The sequence below is a fragment of the Oncorhynchus kisutch genome, unplaced genomic scaffold, assembly GCF_002021735.2.
Source record: "Oncorhynchus kisutch isolate 150728-3 unplaced genomic scaffold, Okis_V2 scaffold2701, whole genome shotgun sequence".
In the NCBI taxonomy this organism is placed as follows: Eukaryota; Metazoa; Chordata; class Actinopteri; order Salmoniformes; family Salmonidae; genus Oncorhynchus; species Oncorhynchus kisutch.
The window spans coordinates 1-25,568 of record NW_022264646.1 but is presented as its reverse complement, the minus strand read 5'-3'; the positions used below and the strand labels follow the sequence as shown (position 1 = coordinate 25,568).

General features: G+C 48.4%; 2 protein-coding genes, 2 long non-coding RNA genes and 1 pseudogene across 13 annotated transcripts; 3 read left to right on the top strand and 2 right to left on the bottom strand.

Annotated features, from left to right (window-relative positions):
* Positions 1–3,613: 3,613 nt before the first annotated feature.
* LOC116370678 (uncharacterized) lies at positions 3,614–4,166 on the bottom strand. Its single transcript, XR_004208796.1, has 3 exons — positions 4,080–4,166; positions 3,840–3,905; positions 3,614–3,688 (listed from the first exon to the last, which is right to left on the bottom strand). It is a non-coding gene; the product is annotated as an uncharacterized LOC116370678 (long non-coding RNA).
* Positions 4,146–8,506, top strand: LOC116370677 (serine/threonine-protein phosphatase 6 regulatory ankyrin repeat subunit A-like). 6 transcript variants are annotated; one of them, XM_031819865.1, is made up of 6 exons: positions 4,148–4,834; positions 5,632–5,690; positions 6,202–6,392; positions 7,040–7,096; positions 7,340–7,474; positions 7,679–8,505. In XM_031819865.1, the coding sequence occupies exons 2-5, from the start codon at positions 5,656–5,658 to the stop codon at positions 7,348–7,350; spliced, it is 294 nt and encodes a 97-aa protein (XP_031675725.1). In that variant the 5' UTR covers positions 4,148–4,834; positions 5,632–5,655; the 3' UTR covers positions 7,351–7,474; positions 7,679–8,505. The 6 variants fall into 6 exon arrangements, with proteins under 6 accessions (XP_031675724.1, XP_031675725.1, XP_031675722.1 ...); XM_031819864.1 differs by lacking the exon at positions 7,679–8,505 and having other exon boundaries at positions 4,146–4,834; positions 7,040–7,672; XM_031819862.1 differs by lacking the exons at positions 6,202–6,392; positions 7,040–7,096; positions 7,340–7,474 and having other exon boundaries at positions 4,160–4,834; positions 7,679–7,882; positions 7,970–8,505.
* A 1,240-nt stretch (positions 8,507–9,746) lies between these two features.
* Positions 9,747–11,605, top strand: LOC116370674 (uncharacterized). Its single transcript, XR_004208795.1, has 3 exons — positions 9,747–10,196; positions 10,440–10,574; positions 10,779–11,605. It is a non-coding gene; the product is annotated as an uncharacterized LOC116370674 (long non-coding RNA).
* A 6,319-nt stretch (positions 11,606–17,924) lies between these two features.
* On the bottom strand, positions 17,925–20,770 carry LOC116370675 (polysialoglycoprotein-like; annotated as a pseudogene).
* Positions 20,771–20,851: 81 nt separating this feature from the next.
* LOC116370676 (serine/threonine-protein phosphatase 6 regulatory ankyrin repeat subunit A-like) lies at positions 20,852–25,064 on the top strand. Of its 5 annotated transcripts, XM_031819859.1 has the most exons (6): positions 20,852–21,391; positions 22,191–22,249; positions 22,761–22,951; positions 23,599–23,655; positions 23,899–24,033; positions 24,238–25,064. In XM_031819859.1, the coding sequence occupies exons 2-5, from the start codon at positions 22,215–22,217 to the stop codon at positions 23,907–23,909; spliced, it is 294 nt and encodes a 97-aa protein (XP_031675719.1). In that variant the 5' UTR covers positions 20,852–21,391; positions 22,191–22,214; the 3' UTR covers positions 23,910–24,033; positions 24,238–25,064. The 5 variants fall into 5 exon arrangements, with proteins under 5 accessions (XP_031675719.1, XP_031675716.1, XP_031675717.1 ...); XM_031819856.1 differs by lacking the exons at positions 22,761–22,951; positions 23,599–23,655; positions 23,899–24,033 and having other exon boundaries at positions 24,238–24,441; positions 24,658–25,064; XM_031819857.1 differs by lacking the exons at positions 22,761–22,951; positions 23,599–23,655; positions 23,899–24,033 and having other exon boundaries at positions 24,238–24,441; positions 24,529–25,064.
* Positions 25,065–25,568: the final 504 nt, after the last annotated feature.

The following is a 25,568-nucleotide window of genomic DNA, read 5'->3' as shown; positions in this document are numbered from 1 at the left end:
CTCTGACTCCGACTCGTTGCTTAATGGGGAAAAACCGGTTGAAAGTTTGTCGGCTGAATGAGCGACACCGGTTGAGCATTCCTACAGCATTACCCTCCAGAAACCGTGAGAAAGTTGTCCGGCTGCGGGGACCGTGCGAGGGGATTTATACTAACGTTACTATCTGTACTATGGTGGCACAGACGCTGTTCATCCTTCCTACACAGAAATTACCCTTGCCTAACGATTGCGTCTGAAGCTGGGCTTGTAGCACAGTTGTTCCTCACCGTAAGGGCGATCGTTCTCCTGTATGAGTAGAGGATGCAATTAGAAGGCATCATGTTAATGTTACTTAGCTTCGGCTGTTGGAGGTCCTGACGAACCATGTCCAGATAAAGCGTCCGGAGTATGAGGATTCTGTGTTATGCACTATAGCCCGTTACCATATGTGATTAATATTATCTGCTGTTGGCTTGTGTGGATGTGTATGTGTTATGCAACATAGTGACTTGAACCCTTGTTAACAGTTTCAGGGCCATGGGCTTTCTCATGATGGAAAAATACATAACATGAAGGCCGACCTGTGCAATGAGTTGGGGGGGGCACATTCAGAACGTAGTGTGCGAGAAACAGTCTTGGTAGATAACAGGAGCCAGGTGCCTGATAATGCATATCTACAACGACTGACCGCTGAAGCGCTTAGGGGGCTGGGACAGCTTGCGCCAACAATCAACGATTGGGCGTGGTTTAGACTCACCCAGCCTAGTCTCTACTCTGACAGGCCGGCTCGGAAGCAGGAACACTTCGTAGAGTCTATTAAATATCTTTGTCAGGAACAAGTCAGTTCTGTTTTGCCCTGCGAGGTGGGACAGAGAGCCGTATATACGAAAATTGCATTACCACTTGCCTTAGCTAATAAAAAATACATAGCATACGTCGGTGGCCTCATTTTTATATTTTCCTGATACCAGATTCGAATTGACGCCACCCTGACACGAGGGAAAAACCAAAAATATAAACGGTAATTATAAAGTAAAAACCGTAAAGTTGTTCATGTAGAAATAGTAGCTCCAACACAAAACACAGCAACGTAAAAATCTGCAAGTTGTGACCGGAAATGGCGTCAAAATGCTGTGTGAGGTATCATGTGATGCTACTAGCATAAATGGACCAACACTGAGCAAATGTAGCTTAAGTCAAATGGTAATTTAAAACACAGGGGTCAGAGTAATATTGCTGGCGCATGGATATAATGCAAAATAAATGTTGCCATCACCCCAGTTACTCAAGTCAGGTCATAGACCTCAGCTCCAAGTAGGAACCACCAAAACAATACAGAGGACACAAGTATTACAGTAATGTTTATTTGAGCCAAAACACAGAAATGCAGTTACACACTGGACTAGAGTACCGTTACCTATTGATGTCCCACGTCAGATGGCGTCGCCAGAAGGGCCGGATGGCAGCTTCAGATTGGGTGGAGTCGTCGGCCGGACGGGCCGGTGGCAGCTTCAGAGGTGGCGTCGTCGCGGACGGGCGGTGGCAGCTTCAGAGGTGGCGTCGTCGCCGAAGGGCCGTGCAGCTTCAGATGGTGGCGTCGTCGCGGCCGGGCCGGTGGCAGGTTCAGAGGTGGCGTCGTCGCCAGGAGGGCCGGTGGCAGCTTCAGAGGTGGCGTCGTCGCCGGACGGGCCGGTGGCAGCTCGTCGCCGGAAGGGCGGTTGTGTTGGCGGCGTGTCGCCGGACGGGCGGTGAAGCTTAGAGGTTGGCGTCGTCGCCGGACGGGCCGGTGGCAGCTTCAGAGGGGCGTCGTCGCCAGACGGGCGGTGGCAGATTCAGAACCAAGGTGGCGTCGTCGCAGACGGGCGGTGGCAGCTTAGAGGTGGCGTCGTCCCAGACGGGCGGTGGCAGCTTCAGAGGTGGCCGTCGTCGTCAGAGGTGGCGTCGTCGCCATAGGGCCGGTGGTCAGCTTCAGAGGTGGCGTCGTCGCAAGACGGGCCGGTGGCAGCGCCAGAGGTGGCGTCGTCGCCAGGACGGGCCGGTGGCAGCGCCAGAGGTGGCGTCGTCAGAGGACGGCCGGTGGCAGCGCCAGAGGTGGCGTCGTCAGAGGACGGGCCGGTGGCAGCGTCAGAGGTGGCGTCGTCAGAGACGGGCCGGTGGCATCTTCAGAGGTGGCGTCGTCGTCAGAGGTGGCGTCGTCGCCAGACGGGCCGGTGGCAGCTTCAGAGGTGGCGTCGTCGCCAGACGGGCCGGTGGCAGCGCCAGAGGTGGCGTCGTCGCCAGACGGGCCGGTGGCAGCGTCAGAGGTGGCGTCGTCAGAGGACGGGCCGGTGGTAGCGTCAGAGGTGGCGTCGTCAGAGGACGGGCCGGTGGCAGCTTCAGAGGTGGCGTCGTCAGAGGACGGGCCGGTGGCAGCTTCAGAGGTGGCGTCGTCAGAGGACGGGCGGTGGCAGCTTCAGAGGTGGCGTCGTCAGAGGACGGGCCGGTGGCAGCTTCAGAGGTGGCGTCGTCAGAGGACGGGCGGTGGCAGCTTCAGAGGTGGCGTCGTCAGAGGACGGGCCGGTGGCAGCTTCAGAGGTGGCGTCGTCAGAGGACGGGCCGGTGGCAGCTTCAGAGGTGGCGTCGTCAGAGGACGGGCCGGTGGCAGCTTCAGAGGTGGCGTCGTCAGAGGACGGGCCGGTGGCAGCTTCAGAGGTGGCGTCGTCAGAGGACGGGCCGGTGGCAGCTTCAGAGGTGGCGTCGTCAGAGGACGGGCCGGTGGCAGCTTCAGAGGTGGCGTCGTCAGAGGACGGGCCGGTGGCAGCTTCAGAGGTGGCGTCGTCAGAGGACGGGCCGGTGGCAGCTTCAGAGGTGGCGTCGTCAGAGGACGGGCCGGTGGCAGCTTCAGAGGTGGCGTCGTCAGAGGACGGGCCGGTGGCAGCTTCAGAGGTGGCGTCGTCAGAGGACGGGCCGGTGGCAGCTTCAGAGGTGGCGTCGTCAGATGACGGGCGCCGGTGGCAGCTCAGAGGTGGCGGTCTGTCAGCAGGACGGGACGGTGGCAGCTTTCAGATGGGTGGGCGTCGTCAGGAGGACGGCCGGTGGCAGCTTCAGAGGTGGCGTCGTCAGCAGGACGCGCCGGTGGCAGCTTCAGAGGTTGGCGGTCGTCAGCAGGACGGGCCCGGTGGCAGCGTCAGAGGTGGCGTCGTCAGCCAGACGGGCCGGTGGGCAGCGTCAGGAGGTGGCGCCGGTCAGGACGGGACGGGGCAGCTTACGAGGTAGCAGTCTTCAGAGGACGGCTGGCAGCTTCGGGGGTCAGAGGACGGGCCGGTGGGCAGCTTCAGAGGTGGCGTCTGTCAGAGGACGGGCCGGTGTGGCGAGTCTGTCAGAGGGTGGCGTCGGTCAGTGAGGACATGTGCCTCAGCTTCTCCTCAGAGGGACAGGGCATCTTTGCCGGAAGAACTACCATGGTTTGGAGAAGCTTGGGATGCTACTTCATTGGTCATCTAAATTACTCTTGAGAAAAAACAAAAGGAACAGTTGGTATTCTACCAGCAACACATCTGTTCTACACGGTCTAGGCCAAAATTGCTAATCGAATTTTGAGCAACATGAAGCCAACAGTTTTCAAAGTATATGTTTCAGGCCGTACCTTCTCTGGTTTGTTTCGCGTCAGACCCTATGGATCGGAGCAAGGCCAGGGCATGCACAATGGAGACGTCATTTGATGACAGCTCTGAAAAATTTAGGTTAGGTACACCAAGCAAAGGTTTGACAACATTATTTAGACTGAGTTACTCTATGCTGTTGAATGAGTGTCAAACACAGCAGCACCATAGACAGTGACAAAGAACATAGCTAGAAGGGTTGTGGAAAGAAACACTTACCTCCAAGTCTCCTCTGCAGAGAGACTTGATCTTGCTTCTGGGACTTTCCAACAGGGTAACAAGAAACTGAGGAGAAAGTGTTGACAGAAGTTGAGTTCACACAAAATAGCTACATATATTAATAGCAGTGAAGAATAAAAGATGACCAACGCGGAAGATACAGACAGTCAAATATTAATACCCAACTTATAAAGTTAAGCATATTTACCAAACAAATCCCTTAAACATTAGTGAACCAACCTTTGACAACCCCCACAGTCATCACAACGAGCAGCAATTCTCTCACAACCTCCCATGATCATGAAAATAGTCTGTGTTATCAACAGGTAATGTCTTCCCATGGCCTGTATGAGGCTTATATAGGCCACTAATGACCGTTTACCTGACAAACATGGCTTAACGATCAATTAACAAGCTTGATTGAGTTGTTACGTTCAGATAGAAATAGACCATGTAGAACACATGTTGATTCTTATCAAGTTGGTGGGCAGGCAATCTTTTCTACTCCATATATTGCATTTATATCTGTAATGATTAACCCTAATGGTCTCAGATCAGCAGTAGAAAGAAGTAGGCCTAATTATTTTAGGTGTAATCTTCAAAGATATTAGGGGGAAATAAACACTGTACCCAAATCCACGTTTTACAATGCTCCTGGGAAATGGGTAGGCCTCCACCTATAGTCCTTCACAGTTTTACAGCTGTGATATATTTATTTATTTACATAGATCACATACATAAATAAATATGATAGCTGTAGGTAGCGTTGAGATAAAATTCCCATATTCTATTGCTACTAACATAAATCCTAATATATCATGTTTTCCTCATTTGCTCTGTAGGAGGTTCGTCATATGAAGGACATTCAAGTGGATGTGACCCCTAACCTGCAATAGGGGCTCAGTGAGGTGACAGACATCCTATAATGGATCTCCAGCTAGTGTCTGAGGACCTGGAGAAGGCTGTGTCTACAGCTGTGGGGCAGGACAAGCATGGTAACCTAACCTCACTGTATGAAGGATTTTATTGTTATGGATAGTCATCTCCAATCTGTTCAAATATCACTGTTGTTGATAACACACATTACCAAAATGATTCACACTTGTCTTCCTATTTCCACATAATCTGTCATGGTTCCCCACCCAACAGGGCATAAAACCAACCTCTCTTTATTGCTACTGCTAATACACCCAAATCCAACAGCGTTCGAGAACCCTGCTCGCAGTGCCAACTGTTAGGTTCTAATTCTCAGAGTAAAAACTCGACGGACACTATGAATGCTTGAACCAAGTTTATTCTTCCCAGAGGGTCAAGACAGCTGCATTAGACAAAAAACATATTCACACAAGCACTGATATTTAATCCTCTCTCCTATGCTGAGTCTCCTCCTACACATCTAAACAGTCAATGCATCTCTGTTGCTAGACAGAACCTTAGTGATATCTGTTCTTCCTCACTTCATCTGACCTGACCGCTACCCCAAAGTGCTCACTCCTCCCCAACTCAAGGCTGACATGGTGATTGGTACCAGACTGTGTCTCTTCTCATCCCAGAGGATCCCACCCATAGGATGCCTGATGGCTAACAAAAACATATCCGGACATAATATAAACGTATACATTAAGCTCTCTCCCTCAGTGACATGAATTCGTATATTTCATATTCTCAGAACCCAACAGTAGGTTTTAAGGTGTGGCTGCATGTTTGTCGTGGACGCATCGTCACTCTTGATGTTCTTTTTCCAAGTCTGAACTGGCCGTTCTTCTCTTTCCTCGACTAATTGAAACCTCAGGGACAGACATCCTGAACGAATCTGATGTCAGAGCTCCCATCAGCCCTCTACACCTCGCTGTGAGTAAAGCCTACCTGCTCCTGTAGTGGTCTCCATATGACAAATGGCACCCTATTCCCTATTTAGTACACTACGTTTGATCAGATCCTTATAGGCCCTGATCAAAAGTAGTTCACTACATAGGGAATAGGGTGCTATCTGGGATGCAAGCATGGTGTAGATTTTCCACAGGAAGTTGACTGTCCAGACAGACTCACACACCATATTCCGATCTATTCCTGATTAGTGTAAAATACATGCATATTCTACACAGTGATGATGAGGATGATTTCCTTATTTTGCCATTTGAGTTAATCAACCTCAGAGGAGAAGTAGAGTGTTTGTTTCTCAATCCCACGCTTGACAGGAACCTCCGATGTTTATGCTGGGCAGGAGCAAAAATGGGCTCCCGATTGAAAGACTCTGGTCTACTTTAGAGGTCTAGCACTGTATTTCTGTTCAGGTGTACCACTGGTCTACTCTAGGACATTGATTATATTAAGAGTGAATATCTATTCATGCGTACCACAGTCACCACCATGCTATGGAGGTCCTGGTTCAGTCTCTGCTGGATCTAGACGTGAGGGACAGCCAGGGGCGCACCCCTCTGGACCTGGCTGCCTTAAAAAGCCTTGTGGAGTGTGTTGACGTCCTCATCAACCAGGAAGCCTCCATCCTGGTTAAAGACTTCACTCTGAAGAGGACCCCCATCCACGCTGCAGGTAGACATAAGGATATCACATAGAGCTTCTGTAATTAAAAAGTTTTCCTGACCAAGATGGCCATTTGTTTGGTCATGTTGCTAGGACGACTATGTCCACTCTAGGGATGGTATCGTGTGAAAATGCCCACGAGACACTGATCTAAGGTCATTTTTTGTCATGTTCTCCACTAATGATTGAGGATCTAGGGAGGGTAAGCTGATCCTAGATCAGTGCACAGGGGAGACTTCTATCCAGAGCCAGGTACACAGCTAGCAAGTGACAGGCTTCAATGGCCTCAGCCCCAAAATTCTTTATTATCTGCTGTGTTAACATCATGAGGATGTCATCTACCAACACCACTGTTCTTGAAATCTGTCTGTTCATGTGAAGGTTATAGTCGTCCAGCAATCTGCTCATATCCTCTCTGTTGATCCTCCTCTAGCTACCAATGGTCAATCATCTGACATTCTTATATCCTCTTGTTGATCCTCCTCTAGCTACCAATGGTCAATCATCTGACATTCTTATATTCTCTCTGTTTATCCTCCTCTCGCTACCAATGGTCAATCATCTCACATTCTTATATCTTCTCAGTTTTTCCATCTCTAGCTACTGAAGGTCAATCATCTCACATTGTTATATCCTCTCTGTTTATCTTCCTCTAGCAACCAACGGACATTCGGAGTGTTTGCGTTTGCTGATTGGAAATGCTGACATCCAGAGTACAGTGGACATTCAAGACGGAATAGTCACTTGGGTTTTGGATACAATTCCTGAAATAAAGAGATTTTGAAACTGGGGCTGCATCCAAAATGGCAACCTGTACCCTACTTGGTACAGTACTTTAAACCAAAGTCCTATGGGCTCAGGTCAAGAGTAGTGTACCATATAGGGAATAGGTTGCCATTTGGGACTCAGCCTGGTTACTACCAGTTTGTAATATGACCTGTTGTCTTGTGTATCAGAACCCCTCTGATGCTGTCGGTGCTGAGCGGACACAGACTGTGTGTACTCCCTGTTCAACAAGGGAGCAAGCGTAGAAGCCAAAGACAAATGGCACAGAACAGCTCTACACAGAAGGGTTGTGAGGAGAGTTGGCTGTACGCGCTCACACACAGAAAGAGAGGGGGAGGCTTGTTCTGATCTAGGGATGGGGCCATTGAAATACTAGGGATGGCTTTGGTGTGGGATCTAGCATGGAATATAAATTATGCCCAAATATACCTATTATGATTCCTTATTATTTAATTGATTATAAATTATTCAAATCCATTCTTGTCTCCCCTCCCTTCCCTTCCTCCTAGGCGGTGACTTTTCACGAGGAGTGCAGCACAGTGCCAGCTTCCTGGTTCGGGAAGGTAAGGGGCGGAGCCATGTCCACCTGGTGGCGGCGTCCGGACACATCGGGATACTGGGGTGGCTCCTACACACCGCCCAGTCAGTGTGGACCCTCCCCGTCATCACAGACAACCAGGGCTACACGCCACTACACTTGGCCTGCTACAACGGTATGTACTGGACAGAGGGACAGCGAAGTGGGCCAGAGGCCACAAACAAATACACACATAAACATAGCGTGTCTTAAATCACCACAGCCAGCTTCAGGAGGGCACGAACCGAGACAGTCCGCACAGGAACCTTAAGAGTCCCTCAGACAGAGAGAGAGAAGAGGGAGGGATAGGGGGAGGCACAACAGGCCCACACTCATCCTCTCATACCACCAGGTTCCCTTCCAGCAGATACTGCACTTCAGAGGAACTGCTGCTGCTATACCCCATCTTTACCTTTACCCACAAAGGTCCTAAACGGTAGAAAGTGTCCGGCCAACAGACAGACGCACACCTTATGACGGCAATAACCTGTAGTCCAAGGGGATAGTAGCACTTCACTGAGAGCAAAACAGACAGGGACCAAAAGATGTGGAAGAAGCATTTTCAAAACCTGTTTTGACTGTAGAAATTGGGCTGAGTGTTTGTGCTGAGAAAAGACATAAGGAGTGATGTTTCATTTAAGTTTCATGAGAGTGATTGTCATGTTTATCCGCACACTAAGACAGTCAGAACGCACCTAGCCTCTTGTCTGTAATCCATGTGGGAGGAGGGGAAATCATACATTCTGTATGAACAAATATTTTTATAAAATCATTCATGTCTTTTTTTATTCCCACAGGCTCTGTGGGAATAAAAAAATGGTAGCATTTGCTCTGATGAGTAATTGTAAAGATTTAATGCATCCCAAAAGGAACCCTATACTGAATAGTACACTACTGTTGAACAGGGTCCATAGGGTTCTGGTCAAAAGCAGTGCCATTTAGGATGCTGGTATGTGAACAACAGGACTTTTTGATGGGACATATTACATTATTAAACCTACCTGTCCTTTGGCCTCTAGAAAGTAAATGATTCATTAATGTATTCTTTCTTGTGATATTTATGTCATCATTTTGTGCCTTCGTTAGTTACTGAGGGGAGGTTAGGAGAGTAGGGGCACCTGTATGAGCGACGAGAGCTGGTTTTACATGTAAGTATTCACTAATAGGAAACCAAGTCAGTTAGGAGAGAAGACTAGTAGACACCCAGCAGAGTAATTGAAATGCAAGTTGTCAACCGTGATATTAGTTAGCACTGACACCATTAACCCCGATTCTAGCAACATCCTCATATGTACCAACCCCAAACACTCAGTTACACAACCATCAAGTTAAAATGAACTAGAACCCATTCCACATCATGTCAAATCAAAATAACATCAAATGTATTTATATAGCCCTTCGTACATCAGCTGATATCTCAAAGTGCTGTACAGAAACCCAGCCTAAAACCCCAAACAGCAAGCAATGCAGGTGTAGAAGCACGGTGGCTAGGAAAAACTCCCTAGAAAGGCCAAAACCTAGGAAGAAACCTAGAGTGGAACCAGGCTATGTGGGGTGGCCAGTCCTCTTCTGGCTGTGCCGTGTGGAGATTATAACAGAACATGGCCAAGATGTTCATAAATGACCAGCATGGTCAAATAATAATAATCACAGGCAGAACAGTTGAAACTGGAGCAGCAGCACGGCCAGGTGGACTGGGGACAGCAAGGAGTCATCATGCCAGGTAGTCCTGAAGCATGGTCCTAGGGCTCAGGTCCTCCGAGAGAGAGAGAGAAAGAAAGAGAGAAAGAGAAAATTAGAGAGAGCATACTTAAATTCACACAGGACACCGGATAGGACAGGAGAAGTACTCCAGATATAACAAACTGACCCTTGCCCCCCGACACATAAACTACTGCAGCATAAATACTGGAGGCTGAGACAGGAGGGGTCAGGAGACACTGTGGCCCCATCCGATGACACCCCCGGACAGGGCCAAACAGTAAGGATATACACAGCTAGCAAGTGACAGGCTTCAATGGCCTCAGCCCCAAAATTCTTTATTATCTGCTGTGTTAACATCATGAGGATGTCATCTACCAACACCACTGTTCTTGAAATCTGTCTGTTCATGTGAAGGTTATAGTCGTCCAGCAATCTGCTCATATCCTCTCTGTTGATCCTCCTCTAGCTACCAATGGTCAATCATCTGACATTCTTATATCCTCTTGTTGATCCTCCTCTAGCTACCAATGGTCAATCATCTGACATTCTTATATTCTCTCTGTTTATCCTCCTCTCGCTACCAATGGTCAATCATCTCACATTCTTATATCTTCTCAGTTTTTCCATCTCTAGCTACTGAAGGTCAATCATCTCACATTGTTATATCCTCTCTGTTTATCTTCCTCTAGCAACCAACGGACATTCGGAGTGTTTGCGTTTGCTGATTGGAAATGCTGACATCCAGAGTACAGTGGACATTCAAGACGGAATAGTCACTTGGGTTTTGGATACAATTCCTGAAATAAAGAGATTTTGAAACTGGGGCTGCATCCAAAATGGCAACCTGTACCCTACTTGGTACAGTACTTTAAACCAAAGTCCTATGGGCTCAGGTCAAGAGTAGTGTACCATATAGGGAATAGGTTGCCATTTGGGACTCAGCCTGGTTACTACCAGTTTGTAATATGACCTGTTGTCTTGTGTATCAGAACCCCTCTGATGCTGTCGGTGCTGAGCGGACACAGACTGTGTGTACTCCCTGTTCAACAAGGGAGCAAGCGTAGAAGCCAAAGACAAATGGCACAGAACAGCTCTACACAGAAGGGTTGTGAGGAGAGTTGGCTGTACGCGCTCACACACAGAAAGAGAGGGGGAGGCTTGTTCTGATCTAGGGATGGGGCCATTGAAATACTAGGGATGGCTTTGGTGTGGGATCTAGCATGGAATATAAATTATGCCCAAATATACCTATTATGATTCCTTATTATTTAATTGATTATAAATTATTCAAATCCATTCTTGTCTCCCCTCCCTTCCCTTCCTCCTAGGCGGTGACTTTTCACGAGGAGTGCAGCACAGTGCCAGCTTCCTGGTTCGGGAAGGTAAGGGGCGGAGCCATGTCCACCTGGTGGCGGCGTCCGGACACATCGGGATACTGGGGTGGCTCCTACACACCGCCCAGTCAGTGTGGACCCTCCCCGTCATCACAGACAACCAGGGCTACACGCCACTACACTTGGCCTGCTACAACGGTATGTACTGGACAGAGGGACAGCGAAGTGGGCCAGAGGCCACAAACAAATACACACATAAACATAGCGTGTCTTAAATCACCACAGCCAGCTTCAGGAGGGCACGAACCGAGACAGTCCGCACAGGAACCTTAAGAGTCCCTCAGACAGAGAGAGAGAAGAGGGAGGGATAGGGGGAGGCACAACAGGCCCACACTCATCCTCTCATACCACCAGGTTCCCTTCCAGCAGATACTGCACTTCAGAGGAACTGCTGCTGCTATACCCCATCTTTACCTTTACCCACAAAGGTCCTAAACGGTAGAAAGTGTCCGGCCAACAGACAGACGCACACCTTATGACGGCAATAACCTGTAGTCCAAGGGGATAGTAGCACTTCACTGAGAGCAAAACAGACAGGGACCAAAAGATGTGGAAGAAGCATTTTCAAAACCTGTTTTGACTGTAGAAATTGGGCTGAGTGTTTGTGCTGAGAAAAGACATAAGGAGTGATGTTTCATTTAAGTTTCATGAGAGTGATTGTCATGTTTATCCGCACACTAAGACAGTCAGAACGCACCTAGCCTCTTGTCTGTAATCCATGTGGGAGGAGGGGAAATCATACATTCTGTATGAACAAATATTTTTATAAAATCATTCATGTCTTTTTTTATTCCCACAGGCTCTGTGGGAATAAAAAAATGGTAGCATTTGCTCTGATGAGTAATTGTAAAGATTTAATGCATCCCAAAAGGAACCCTATACTGAATAGTACACTACTGTTGAACAGGGTCCATAGGGTTCTGGTCAAAAGCAGTGCCATTTAGGATGCTGGTATGTGAACAACAGGACTTTTTGATGGGACATATTACATTATTAAACCTACCTGTCCTTTGGCCTCTAGAAAGTAAATGATTCATTAATGTATTCTTTCTTGTGATATTTATGTCATCATTTTGTGCCTTCGTTAGTTACTGAGGGGAGGTTAGGAGAGTAGGGGCACCTGTATGAGCGACGAGAGCTGGTTTTACATGTAAGTATTCACTAATAGGAAACCAAGTCAGTTAGGAGAGAAGACTAGTAGACACCCAGCAGAGTAATTGAAATGCAAGTTGTCAACCGTGATATTAGTTAGCACTGACACCATACCCCGATTCTAGCAACATCCTCATATGTACCAACCCCAAACACTCAGTTACACAACCATCAAGTTAAAATGAACTAGAACCCATTCCACATCATGTCAAATCAAAATAACATCAAATGTATTTATATAGCCCTTCGTACATCAGCTGATATCTCAAAGTGCTGTACAGAAACCCAGCCTAAAACCCCAAACAGCAAGCAATGCAGGTGTAGAAGCACGGTGGCTAGGAAAAACTCCCTAGAAAGGCCAAAACCTAGGAAGAAACCTAGAGTGGAACCAGGCTATGTGGGGTGGCCAGTCCTCTTCTGGCTGTGCCGTGTGGAGATTATAACAGAACATGGCCAAGATGTTCATAAATGACCAGCATGGTCAAATAATAATAATCACAGGCAGAACAGTTGAGTCATCATGCCAGGTAGTCCTGAAGCATGGTCCTAGGGCTCAGGTCCTCCGAGAGAGAGAAAGAAAGAGAGAAAGAGAAAATTAGAGAGAGCATACTTAAATTCACACAGGACACCGGATAGGACAGGATAAATACTCCAGATATAACAAACTGACCCTTGCCCCCCGACACATAAACTACTGCAGCATAAATACTGGAGGCTGAGACAGGAGGGGTCAGGAGACACTGTGGCCCCATCCGATGACACCCCCGGACAGGGCCAAACAGTAAGGATATAACCCCACCCACTTTGCCAAAGCACAGCCCCCACACCACTAGAGGGATATCTTCAACCACCAACTTACCATCCTGAGACAAGGCCCGAGTGTAGCCCACAAAGATCTCCGCCACGGCACAACCCAAGGGAGGGCGCCAACCCAGACAGGAAGATCACATCACCCCTCCTAGGCACGGTATGAAAGAGCCCTAGTAAGCCAGTAACTCAGCCCCTGTTCATAGGGTTAGAGGCAGGAAGCCAGTGTAGGGAGGCTAGCACTGGAGTAATATGATATATTTTTGGGGTTCTAGTCAGGATCCTATTTAGCACTAACTGAAGTTTATTTAGTGCTTTATCCGGGTAGCCGGAAAGTAGAGCAGTAGTGCATTGCAGTAGTCTAACCTAGAAGTGACAAAAGCATGGCTACATTTTTCGGCATAATTTTTGGACAGAAAGTTTGATTTTTGCAATGTTACGTAGATGGAAAAAAGCTGTCCTTGAAACAGTCTTGATATGTTCTTCAAATGAGAGATCAGGGTCCAGAGTAACGCCGAGGGCCTTCGCAGTTTTATTTGAGACGACTGTACAGCCATTAAGATTAATTGTCAGATTCAACAGAAGATCTCTTTGTTTCTTGGGACCTAGAACAAGCATCTCTGTTTTGTCCGAGTTTAAAAGTAGAACGTTTCCTTATGTCTGAAACACATGCTTCTAGCGAGGGCAATTTTGGGGCTTCACCATGTTTCATTGAAATGTTCAGCTGTGTGTCATCTGCATAGCAGTGAAAGTTAACATTATGTTTTCGAATGACATCCCCAAGAGGTAAAATATATAGTGAAATCAATCGTGGTCCTAAAAACAGAACCTTGAGGAACATCGAAATTTACAGTTGATTTGTCAGAGGACAAACAATTCAGAGAGACAAACTGATATCTTTCCGACAGATAAGATCTAAACCAGGCCAGAACTTGTCCGTATGGACCAATTTGGGTTTCCAATCTCTCCAAAAGAATGTGGTGATCGATGGTATCAAAAGCAGCACTAAGGTCTAGGAGCACGAGAACAGATGCAGAGCCCCGGTCTGATGCCATTAAAAGGTCATTTACCACCTTCACAAGTGCAGTCTCAGTGCTATGATGGGGTCTAAAACCAGACTGAAGCATTTCGTATACATTGTTTGTCTTCAGGAAGGCAGTGAGTTGCTGCGCAACAGCCTTTTCTAAAAATGTTGAGAGGAATGGAAGATTCGATATAGGCCGATAGTTTTTTATATTTTCTGGGTCAAGGTTTGGCTTTTTCAAGAGAGGCTTTATTACTGCCACTTTTAGTGAGTTTGGTACACATCCGGTGGATAGAGATCTGTTTATTATGTTCAACATAGCTCTTTCAGTAGTTTAGTTGGAATAGGGTCCAGTATGGATCTTGAAGGTTTAGAGGCCATGATAATTTTCATCGTTGTGTCAAGAGATATAGTACTAAAACACTTGAGTGTCTCTCTTGATCCTAGGTCCTGGCAGAGTTGTGCAGACTCAGGACAAATGAGCTTTGAAGGAATACGCAGATTTAAAGAGGAGTCCGTAATTTGCTTTCTAATAATCATCTTTTCCTCAAAGAAGTTCATGAATTTATTACTGCTGAGGTGAAAGCCATCCTCTCTTGGGGAATGCTGCTTTGTAGTTAGCTTTGCGACAGTATCAAAAAGGAATTTCGGATTGTTCTTATTTTCCTCAATTAAGTTGGAAAAATAGGATGATCGAGCAGCAGCAAGGGCTCTTCGATACTGCACGGTACTGTCTTTCCAAGCTAGTCGGAAGACTTCCAGTTTGTTGTGGCGCCATTTCCGTTCCAATTTTCTGGAAGCTTGCTTCAGAGCTCGGGTATTTTCTGTATACCAGGGAGCTAGTTTCTTATGAGAAATGTTTTTAGTTTTTAGGGTTGCAACTGCATCTAGGGTATTGCGCAAGGTTAAATTGAGTTCCTCAGTTAGGTGGTTAACTGATTTTTGTCCTCTGGCATCCTTGGGTAGACAGAGGGAGTCTGGAAGGACATCAAAGAATCTTTGTGTCATCTGTGAATTTATAGCACGACTTTTGATGTTCCTTGGTTGCGGTCTGAGCAGATTATTCGTTGCAATTGCAAATGTAATAAAATGGTGGTCCGATAGTCCAGGATTATGAGGAAAAACATTAAGATCCACAACATTTATCCCATGGGACAAAACTAGGCCCAGAGTATGACTGTGACAGTGAGTAGGTCCAGAGACATGTTGGACAAAACCCACTGAGTCGATGATGAAAGCCTTTTGGAGTGGGTCTGTGGACTTTTTCATGTGAATATTAAAGTCACCAAAAATTTGAATATTATCTGCTATGACTACAAGGTCCGATAGGAATTCAGGGAACTCAATGAGGAACGCTGTATATGGCCCAGGAGGCCTGTAAACAGTAGCTAAAAAAAAGTTATTGAGTAGGCTACATAGATTTCATGACTAGAAGCTCAAAAGATGAAAACGTCTTTTTTGTTTGTTTGTACATTTCAATTTGCTATCGTAAATGTTAGCAACACCTCCGCGGGATGCACGAGGGATATGGTCACTAGTGTAGCCAGGAGGTGAGGCCTCATTTAACACAGTAAATTCATCAGGCTAAAGCCATGTTTCAATCAGGCCAATCACATCAAGATTATGATCAGTTCATTGACTATAATTGCCTTTGAAGTAAGGGATATGACATTAAGTAGCCCTATTTTGAGATGTGAGGTATCATGATCTCTTTCAATAATGACAGGAATGGAGGAGGTCTTTATCCTAGTGAGATTGCTAAGGCGAACACCGCCACGTTTAGTTTTGTCCAACCTAGGTCGAGGCACAGACACGGTCTCAATGGAGATAGCTGAGCTGACTACACTGACTGTGCTAGTGGCAGACTGGCTAACAGCCTGCTGCCTGGCCTGCACCCTATTTCATTGTGGTGCTAGAGGAGTTAGAGCCCTGTCTATGTTGGTAGATAAGATGAGAGCACCCCTCCAGCTAGGATGGAGTCCGTCACTCCTCCGCAGGTCAGGCTTGGTCCTGTTTGTGGGTGAGTCCCAGAAAGAGGGCCAATTATATACAAAATTCTATCTTTTGGGAGGGGCAGAAACCAGTTTTCATCCAGCGATTGAGTTGTGAGACTCTGCTGTAGAGCTCATCACTCCCCCTAACTGGGAGGGGGCCAGAGACAATTACTCAATGCCGACACATCTTTCTAGCTGATTTACACGCTGAAGCTATGTTGCGCTTGGTGATCTCTGACTGTTTCATCCTAATATCGTTGGTGCCGACGTGGATAACAATATCTCTATACTCGCCAGTTTGAGCTTTAGCCAGCACCATCTTCAGATTAGCCTTAACGTCGGTTGCCCTGCCGCCTGGTAAACAGTGTATGATCGCTGGATGATTCGTTTTAAGTCTAATACTGCGGGTAATGGAGTCGCCAATGACGAGAGTTTTCAATTTGTCAGAGCTAATGGTGGGAAGCTTCGGCGTCTCAGACCCCGTAACGGGAGGAGTAGAGACAAGAGAAGGCTCGGCCTCTGACTCCGACTCGTTGCTTAATGGGGAAAACCGGTTGAAAGTTTGTCGGCTGAATGAGCGACACCGGTTGAGCATTCCTACAGCATTACCCTCCAGAAACCGTGAGAAAGTTGTCCGGCTGCGGGGACCGTGCGAGGGGATTTATACTAACGTTACTATCTGTACTTACTGGTGGCACAGACGCTGTTTCATCCTTTCCTACACAGAAATTACCCTTGCCTAACGATTGCGTCTGAAGCTGGGCTTGTAGCACAGTTGTATCCTCACCGTAAGGCGATCGTTCTCCTGTATGAGTACAGCGACTGCAATTAGAAGGCATCATGTTAATGTTACTTAGCTTCGGCTGTTGGAGGTCCTGACGAACCATGTCCAGATAAAGCGTCCGGAGTATGAGGATTCTGTGTTATGCACTATAGCCCGTTACCATATGTGATTTAATATTATCTGCTGTTGGCTTGTGTGGATGTATGTATGTGTTATGCAACATAGCTGACTTGAACCCTTGTTAACAGTTTCAGGGCCATGGGCCTTTCTCATGATGGAAAAATACATAACATGAAGGCCGGACCTGTGCAATGAGTTGGGGGGGGCACATTCAGAACGTAGTGTTGCGAGAACAGTCTTGTTAGATAACAGGAGCCAGGTGCCTGATAACTGCATATCTACAACGACTGACCGCTGAAGCGCTTAGAGGGCTGGGACCAGCCTCTGCGCCAACAATCAACGATTGGGCGTGGTTTAGACTCACCCAGCCTAGTCTCTACTCTGACAGGCCGGCTCGGAAGCAGGAACTACTTCTGTCAGAGTATATTAAATATCTTTGTCAGGAACAAGTCAGTTCTGTTTTGCCCTGCGAGGTGGGACAGAGAGCCCGTATATACGAAAATTGCATTTACCACTTACTGCTTAGCTAATAAAAAATACATAGCATACGTCGGTGCCTCATTTTTATATTTTTCCTGATACCAGATTCGAATTGACGCAACCCTGACACGAGGGGAAAAACCAAAAATATAAACGGTAATTATAAAGTAAAAACCGTAAAGTTGTCATGTAGCAAAGTAGGCAACAAAACACAGCAACACGTAAACAAGTCTGCAAGTTGTGACCGGAAATGGCGTCAAAATGCTGTGTGAGGTATCATGTGATGCTACTAGCATAAATGGACCAACACTGAGCAAATGTAGCTTAAGTCAAATGGTAATTTAAAACACAGGGGTCAGAGTAATATTGCTGGCGCATGGATATAATGCAAAATAAATGTTGCCATCACCCCAGTTACTCAAGTCAGGTCATAGACCTCAGCTCCAAGTAGGAACCACCAAAACAATACAGAGGACACAAGTATTACAGTTAATGTTTATTTGAGCCAAAACAAGCAAATGCAGTTACACACTGGACTAGAGTACCCGTTAACTATTGCATGTCCCACGTCAGATATCCATGGCGTCGTCGCCAGACGGGCCGGTGGCAGCTTCAGAGGTGGCGTCGTCGCCGGACGGGCCGGTGGCAGCTTCAGAGGTGGCGTCGTCGCCGGACGGGCCGGTGGCAGCTTCAGAGGACGGGCCGGTGGCAGCTACAGAGGTGGCGTCGTCAGAGGACGGGCCGGTGGCAGCTTCAGAGGTGGCGTCGTCGCCGGACGGGCCGGTGGCAGCTTCAGAGGTGGCGTCGTCGCCGGACGGGCCGGTGGCAGCTTCAGAGGTGGCGTCGTCGCCGGACGGGCCGGTGGCAGCTTCAGAGGTGGCGTCGTCGCCGGACGGGCCGGTGGCAGCTTCAGAGGTGGCATCGTCGCCGGACGGGCCGGTGGCAGCTTCAGAGGTGGCGTCGTCGCCGGACGGGCCGGTGGCAGCTTCAGAGGTGGCGTCGTCGCCGGACGGGCCGGTGGCAGCTTCGTCGCCGGACGGGCCGGTGGCGGCGTCGTCGCCGGACGGGCCGGTGGCAGCTTCAGAGGTGGCGTCGTCGCCGGACGGGCCGGTGGCAGCTTCAGAGGTGGCGTCGTCGCCAGACGGGCCGGTGGCAGCTTCAGAGGTGGCGTCGTCACCAGACGGGCCGGTGGCAGCTTCAGAGGTGGCGTCGTCGTCAGAGGTGGCGTCGTCGCCAGACGGGCCGGTGGCAGCTACAGAGGTGGCGTCGTCGCCGGACGGGCCGGTGGCAGCTTCAGAGGTGGCGTCGTCGCCGGACGGGCCGGTGGCAGCTTCAGAGGTGGCGTCGTCGCCGGACGGGCCGGTGGCAGCTTCAGAGGTGGCGTCGTCGCCGGACGGGCCGGTGGCAGCTTCAGAGGTGGCGTCGTCGCCGGACGGGCCGGTGGCAGCTTCAGAGGTGGCGTCGTCGCCGGACGGGCCGGTGGCAGCTTCAGAGGTGGCGTCGTCGCCGGACGGGCCGGTGGCAGCTTCAGAGGTGGCGTCGTCGCCGGACGGGCCGGTGGCAGCTTCAGAGGTGGCGTCGTCAGAGGACGGGCCGGTGGCAGCGCCAGAGGTGGCGTCGTCAGAGACGGGCCGGTGGCAGCGCCAGAGGTGGCGTCGTCAGAGGACGGGCCGGTGGCAGCGCCAGAGGTGGCGTCGTCAGAGGACGGGCCGGTGGCAGCGTCAGAGGTGGCATCGTCAGAGGACGGGCCGGTGGCAGCGTCAGAGGTGGCGTCGTCGCCAGACGGGCCGGTGGCAGCTTCAGAGGTGGCGTCGTCGCCAGACGGGCCGGTGGCAGCGCCAGAGGTGGCGTCGTCGCCAGACGGGCCGGTGGCAGCGTCAGAGGTGGCGTCGTCAGAGGACGGGCCGGTGGCAGCGTCAGAGGTGGCGTCGTCAGAGGACGGGCCGGTGGCAGCTTCAGAGGTGGCGTCGTCAGAGGACGGGCCGGTGGCAGCTTCAGAGGTGGCGTCGTCAGAGGACGGGCCGGTGGCAGCTTCAGAGGTGGCGTCGTCAGAGGACGGGCCGGTGGCAGCTTCAGAGGTGGCGTCGTCAGAGGACGGGCCGGTGGCAGCTTCAGAGGTGGCGTCGTCAGAGGACGGGCCGGTGGCAGCTTCAGAGGTGGCGTCGTCAGAGGACGGGCCGGTGGCAGCTTCAGAGGTGGCGTCGTCAGAGGACGGGCCGGTGGCAGCTTCAGAGGTGGCGTCGTCAGAGGACGGGCCGGTGGCAGCTTCAGAGGTGGCGTCGTCAGAGGACGGGCCGGTGGCAGCTTCAGAGGTGGCGTCGTCAGAGGACGGGCCGGTGGCAGCTTCAGAGGTGGCGTCGTCAGAGGACGGGCCGGTGGCAGCTTCAGAGGTGGCGTCGTCAGAGGACGGGCCGGTGGCAGCTTCAGAGGTGGCGTCGTCAGAGGACGGGCCGGTGGCAGCTTCAGAGGTGGCGTCGTCAGAGGACGGGCCGGTGGCAGCTTCAGAGGTGGCGTCGTCAGAGGACGGGCCGGTGGCAGCTTCAGAGGTGGCGTCGTCAGAGGACGGGCCGGTGGCAGCTTCAGAGGTGGCGTCGTCAGAGGACGGGCCGGTGGCCAGCTTCAGAGGTGGCGTCGTCAGAGGACGGGCCGGTGGCAGCTTCAGAGGTGAGGTCGTCAGAGGACGGGCCGGTGGCAGCTTCAGAGGTGGCGTCGTCAGAGGACATGTGCCTCAGCTTCTCCTCAGAGGACAGGGCATCATTTGCCGGAGAACTACCATGGTTTGGAGAAGCTTGGGATTCTACTTCATTGGTCTCTAAATACTCTTGAGAAAAAACAAAAGGAACAGTTGGGTATTCTACAGCAACACATCTGTTCTACACGGTCTAGGCCAAATTGCTAATCGAATTTTGAGCAACATGAAGCCAACAGTTTTCAAAGTATATGTTTCAGGCCGTACCTTCTCTGGTTTGTTTCGCGTCAGACCCTATGGATCGGAGCAAGGCCAGGGCATGCACAATGGAGACGTCATTTGATGACAGCTCTGAAAAATTTAGGTTTAGGTACACAAGCAAAAGGTTTGACAACATTATTTAGACTGAGTTACTCTATGCTGTTGAATGAGTGTCAAACACAGCAGCACCATAGACAGTGACAAAGAACATAGCTAGAAGGGTTGTGGAAAGAAACACTTACCTCCAAGTCTCCTCTGCAGAGAGACTTGATCTTGCTTCTGGGACTTTCCAACAGGGTAACAAGAAACTGAGGAGAAAGTGTTGACAGAAGTTGAGTTCACACAAAATAGCTACATATATTAATAGCAGTGAAGAATAAAAGATGACCAACGCGGAAGATACAGACAGTCAAATATTAATACCCAACTTATAAAGTTAAGCATATTTACCAAACAAATCCCTTAAACATTAGTGAACCAACCTTTGACAACCCCCACAGTCATCACAACGAGCAGCAATTCTCTCACACCTCCCATGATCATGAAAATAGTCTGTGTTATCAACAGGTAATGTCTTCCCATGGCCTGTATGAGGCTTATATAGGCCACTAATGACCGTTTACCTGACAAACATGGCTTAACGATCAATTAACAAGCTTGATTGAGTTGTTACGTTCAGATAGAAATAGACCATGTAGAACACATGTTGATTCTTATCAAGTTGGTGGGCAGGCAATCTTTTCTACTCCATATATTGCATTTATATCTGTAATGATTAACCCTAATGGTCTCAGATCAGCAGTAGAAAGAAGTAGGCCTAATTATTTTAGGTGTAATCTTCAAAGATATTAGGGGGAAATAAACACTGTACCCAAATCCACGTTTTACAATGCTCCTGGGAAATGGGTAGGCCTCCACCTATAGTCCTTCACAGTTTTACAGCTGTGATATATTTATTTATTTACATAGATCACATACATAAATAAATATGATAGCTGTAGGTAGCGTTGAGATAAAATTCCCATATTCTATTGCTACTAACATAAATCCTAATATATCATGTTTTCCTCATTTGCTCTGTAGGAGGTTCGTCATATGAAGGACATTCAAGTGGATGTGACCCCTAACCTGCAATAGGGGCTCAGTGAGGTGACAGACATCCTATAATGGATCTCCAGCTAGTGTCTGAGGACCTGGAGAAGGCTGTGTCTACAGCTGTGGGGCAGGACAAGCATGGTAACCTAACCTCACTGTATGAAGGATTTTATTGTTATGGATAGTCATCTCCAATCTGTTCAAATATCACTGTTGTTGATAACACACATTACCAAAATGATTCACACTTGTCTTCCTATTTCCACATAATCTGTCATGGTTCCCCACCCCAACAGGGCATAAAACCAACCTCTCTTTATTGCTACTGCTAATACACCCAAATCCAACAGCGTTCGAGAACCCTGCTCGCAGTGCCAACTGTTAGGTTCTAATTCTCAGAGTAAAAACTCGACGGACACTATGAATGCTTGAACCAAGTTTATTCTTCCCAGAGGGTCAAGACAGCTGCATTAGACAAAAAACATATTCACACAAGCACTGATATTTAATCCTCTCTCCTATGCTGAGTCTCCTCCTACACATCTAAACAGTCAATGCATCTCTGTTGCTAGACAGAACCTTAGTGATATCTGTTCTTCCTCACTTCATCTGACCTGACCGCTACCCCAAAGTGCTCACTCCTCCCCAACTCAAGGCTGACATGGTGATTGGTACCAGACTGTGTCTCTTCTCATCCCAGAGGATCCCACCCATAGGATGCCTGATGGCTAACAAAAACATATCCGGACATAATATAAACGTTATACATTAAGCTCTCTCCCTCAGTGACATGAATTCGTATATTTCATATTCTCAGAACCCAACAGTAGGTTTTAAGGTGTGGCTGCATGTTTGTCGTGGACGCATCGTCACTCTTGATGTTCTTTTTCCAAGTCTGAACTGGCCGTTCTTCTCTTTCCTCGACTAATTGAAACCTCAGGGACAGACATCCTGAACGAATCTGATGTCAGAGCTCCCATCAGCCCTCTACACCTCGCTGTGAGTAAAGCCTACCTGCTCCTGTAGTGGTCTCCATATGACAAATGGCACCCTATTCCCTATTTAGTACACTACGTTTGATCAGATCCTTATAGGCCCTGATCAAAAGTAGTTCACTACATAGGGAATAGGGTGCTATCTGGGATGCAAGCATGGTGTAGATTTTCCACAGGAAGTTGACTGTCCAGACAGACTCACACACCATATTCCGATCTATTCCTGATTAGTGTAAAATACATGCATATTCTACACAGTGATGATGAGGATGATTTCCTTATTTTGCCATTTGAGTTAATCAACCTCAGAGGAGAAGTAGAGTGTTTGTTTCTCAATCCCACGCTTGACAGGAACCTCCGATGTTTATGCTGGGCAGGAGCAAAAATGGGCTCCCGATTGAAAGACTCTGGTCTACTTTAGAGGTCTAGCACTGTATTTCTGTTCAGGTGTACCACTGGTCTACTCTAGGACATTGATTATATTAAGAGTGAATATCTATTCATGCGTACCACAGTCACCACCATGCTATGGAGGTCCTGGTTCAGTCTCTGCTGGATCTAGACGTGAGGGACAGCCAGGGGCGCACCCCTCTGGACCTGGCTGCCTTAAAAAGCCTTGTGGAGTGTGTTGACGTCCTCATCAACCAGGAAGCCTCCATCCTGGTTAAAGACTTCACTCTGAAGAGGACCCCCATCCACGCTGCAGGTAGACATAAGGATATCACATAGAGCTTCTGTAATTAAAAAGTTTTCCTGACCAAGATGGCCATTTGTTTGGTCATGTTGCTAGGACGACTATGTCCACTCTAGGGATGGTATCGTGTGAAAATGCCCACGAGACACTGATCTAAGGTCATTTTTTGTCATGTTCTCCACTAATGATTGAGGATCTAGGGAGGGTAAGCTGATCCTAGATCAGTGCACAGGGGAGACTTCTATCCAGAGCCAGGTACACAGCTAGCAAGTGACAGGCTTCAATGGCCTCAGCCCCAAAATTCTTTATTATCTGCTGTGTTAACATCATGAGGATGTCATCTACCAACACCACTGTTCTTGAAATCTGTCTGTTCATGTGAAGGTTATAGTCGTCCAGCAATCTGCTCATATCCTCTCTGTTGATCCTCCTCTAGCTACCAATGGTCAATCATCTGACATTCTTATATCCTCTTGTTGATCCTCCTCTAGCTACCAATGGTCGATCATCTGACATTCTTATATTCTCTCTGTTTATCCTCCTCTCGCTACCAATGGTCAATCATCTCACATTCTTATATCTTCTCAGTTTTTCCATCTCTAGCTACTGAAGGTCAATCATCTCACATTTTTATATCCTCTCTGTTTATCTTCCTCTAGCAACCAACGGACATTCGGAGTGTTTGCGTTTGCTGATTGGAAATGCTGACATCCAGAGTACAGTGGACATTCAAGACGGAATAGTCACTTGGGTTTTGGATACAATTCCTGAAATAAAGAGATTTTGAAACTGGGGCTGCATCCAAAATGGCAACCTGTACCCTACTTGGTACAGTACTTTAAACCAAAGTCCTATGGGCTCAGGTCAAGAGTAGTGTACCATATAGGGAATAGGTTGCCATTTGGGACTCAGCCTGGTTACTACCAGTTTGTAATATGACCTGTTGTCTTGTGTATCAGAACCCCTCTGATGCTGTCGGTGCTGAGCGGACACAGACTGTGTGTACTCCCTGTTCAACAAGGGAGCAAGCGTAGAAGCCAAAGACAAATGGCACAGAACAGCTCTACACAGAAGGGTTGTGAGGAGAGTTGGCTGTACGCGCTCACACACAGAAAGAGAGGGGGAGGCTTGTTCTGATCTAGGGATGGGGCCATTGAAATACTAGGGATGGCTTTGGTGTGGGATCTAGCATGGAATATAAATTATGCCCAAATATACCTATTATGATTCCTTATTATTTAATTGATTATAAATTATTCAAATCCATTCTTGTCTCCCCTCCCTTCCCTTCCTCCTAGGCGGTGACTTTTCACGAGGAGTGCAGCACAGTGCCAGCTTCCTGGTTCGGGAAGGTAAGGGGCGGAGCCATGTCCACCTGGTGGCGGCGTCCGGACACATCGGGATACTGGGGTGGCTCCTACACACCGCCCAGTCAGTGTGGACCCTCCCCGTCATCACAGACAACCAGGGCTACACGCCACTACACTTGGCCTGCTACAACGGTATGTACTGGACAGAGGGACAGCGAAGTGGGCCAGAGGCCACAAACAAATACACACATAAACATAGCGTGTCTTAAATCACCACAGCCAGCTTCAGGAGGGCACGAACCGAGACAGTCCGCACAGGAACCTTAAGAGTCCCTCAGACAGAGAGAGAGAAGAGGGAGGGATAGGGGGAGGCACAACAGGCCCACACTCATCCTCTCATACCACCAGGTTCCCTTCCAGCAGATACTGCACTTCAGAGGAACTGCTGCTGCTATACCCCATCTTTACCTTTACCCACAAAGGTCCTAAACGGTAGAAAGTGTCCGGCCAACAGACAGACGCACACCTTATGACGGCAATAACCTGTAGTCCAAGGGGATAGTAGCACTTCACTGAGAGCAAAACAGACAGGGACCAAAAGATGTGGAAGAAGCATTTTCAAAACCTGTTTTGACTGTAGAAATTGGGCTGAGTGTTTGTGCTGAGAAAAGACATAAGGAGTGATGTTTCATTTAAGTTTCATGAGAGTGATTGTCATGTTTATCCGCACACTAAGACAGTCAGAACGCACCTAGCCTCTTGTCTGTAATCCATGTGGGAGGAGGGGAAATCATACATTCTGTATGAACAAATATTTTTATAAAATCATTCATGTCTTTTTTTATTCCCACAGGCTCTGTGGGAATAAAAAAATGGTAGCATTTGCTCTGATGAGTAATTGTAAAGATTTAATGCATCCCAAAAGGAACCCTATACTGGAATAGTACACTACTGTTGACAGGGTCCCTAGGGTTCTGGTCAAAGCAGTGCCATTTAGGATGCTGGTATGTGAACAACCAGGACTGTTTGAATGGGACATATTACATTATTAACCTACCTGTCCTTTGGCCTCTAGAAAGTAAATGATCATTAATGTATTCTTTCTTGTGATATTTATGTCATCATTTTGGTGCCTTCGTTAGTTACTGAGGGGAGGTTAGGAGAGTAGGGCACCTGTATGAGCGACGAGAGCTGGTTTTACATGTAAGTATTCAACTAATAGGAACCAGTCAGTTAGGAGAGAAGACTAGTAGACACCCAGCAAGTAATTGAAATGCAAGTTGTCAACCGTGATATTAGTTAGCACTGACACCCTAACC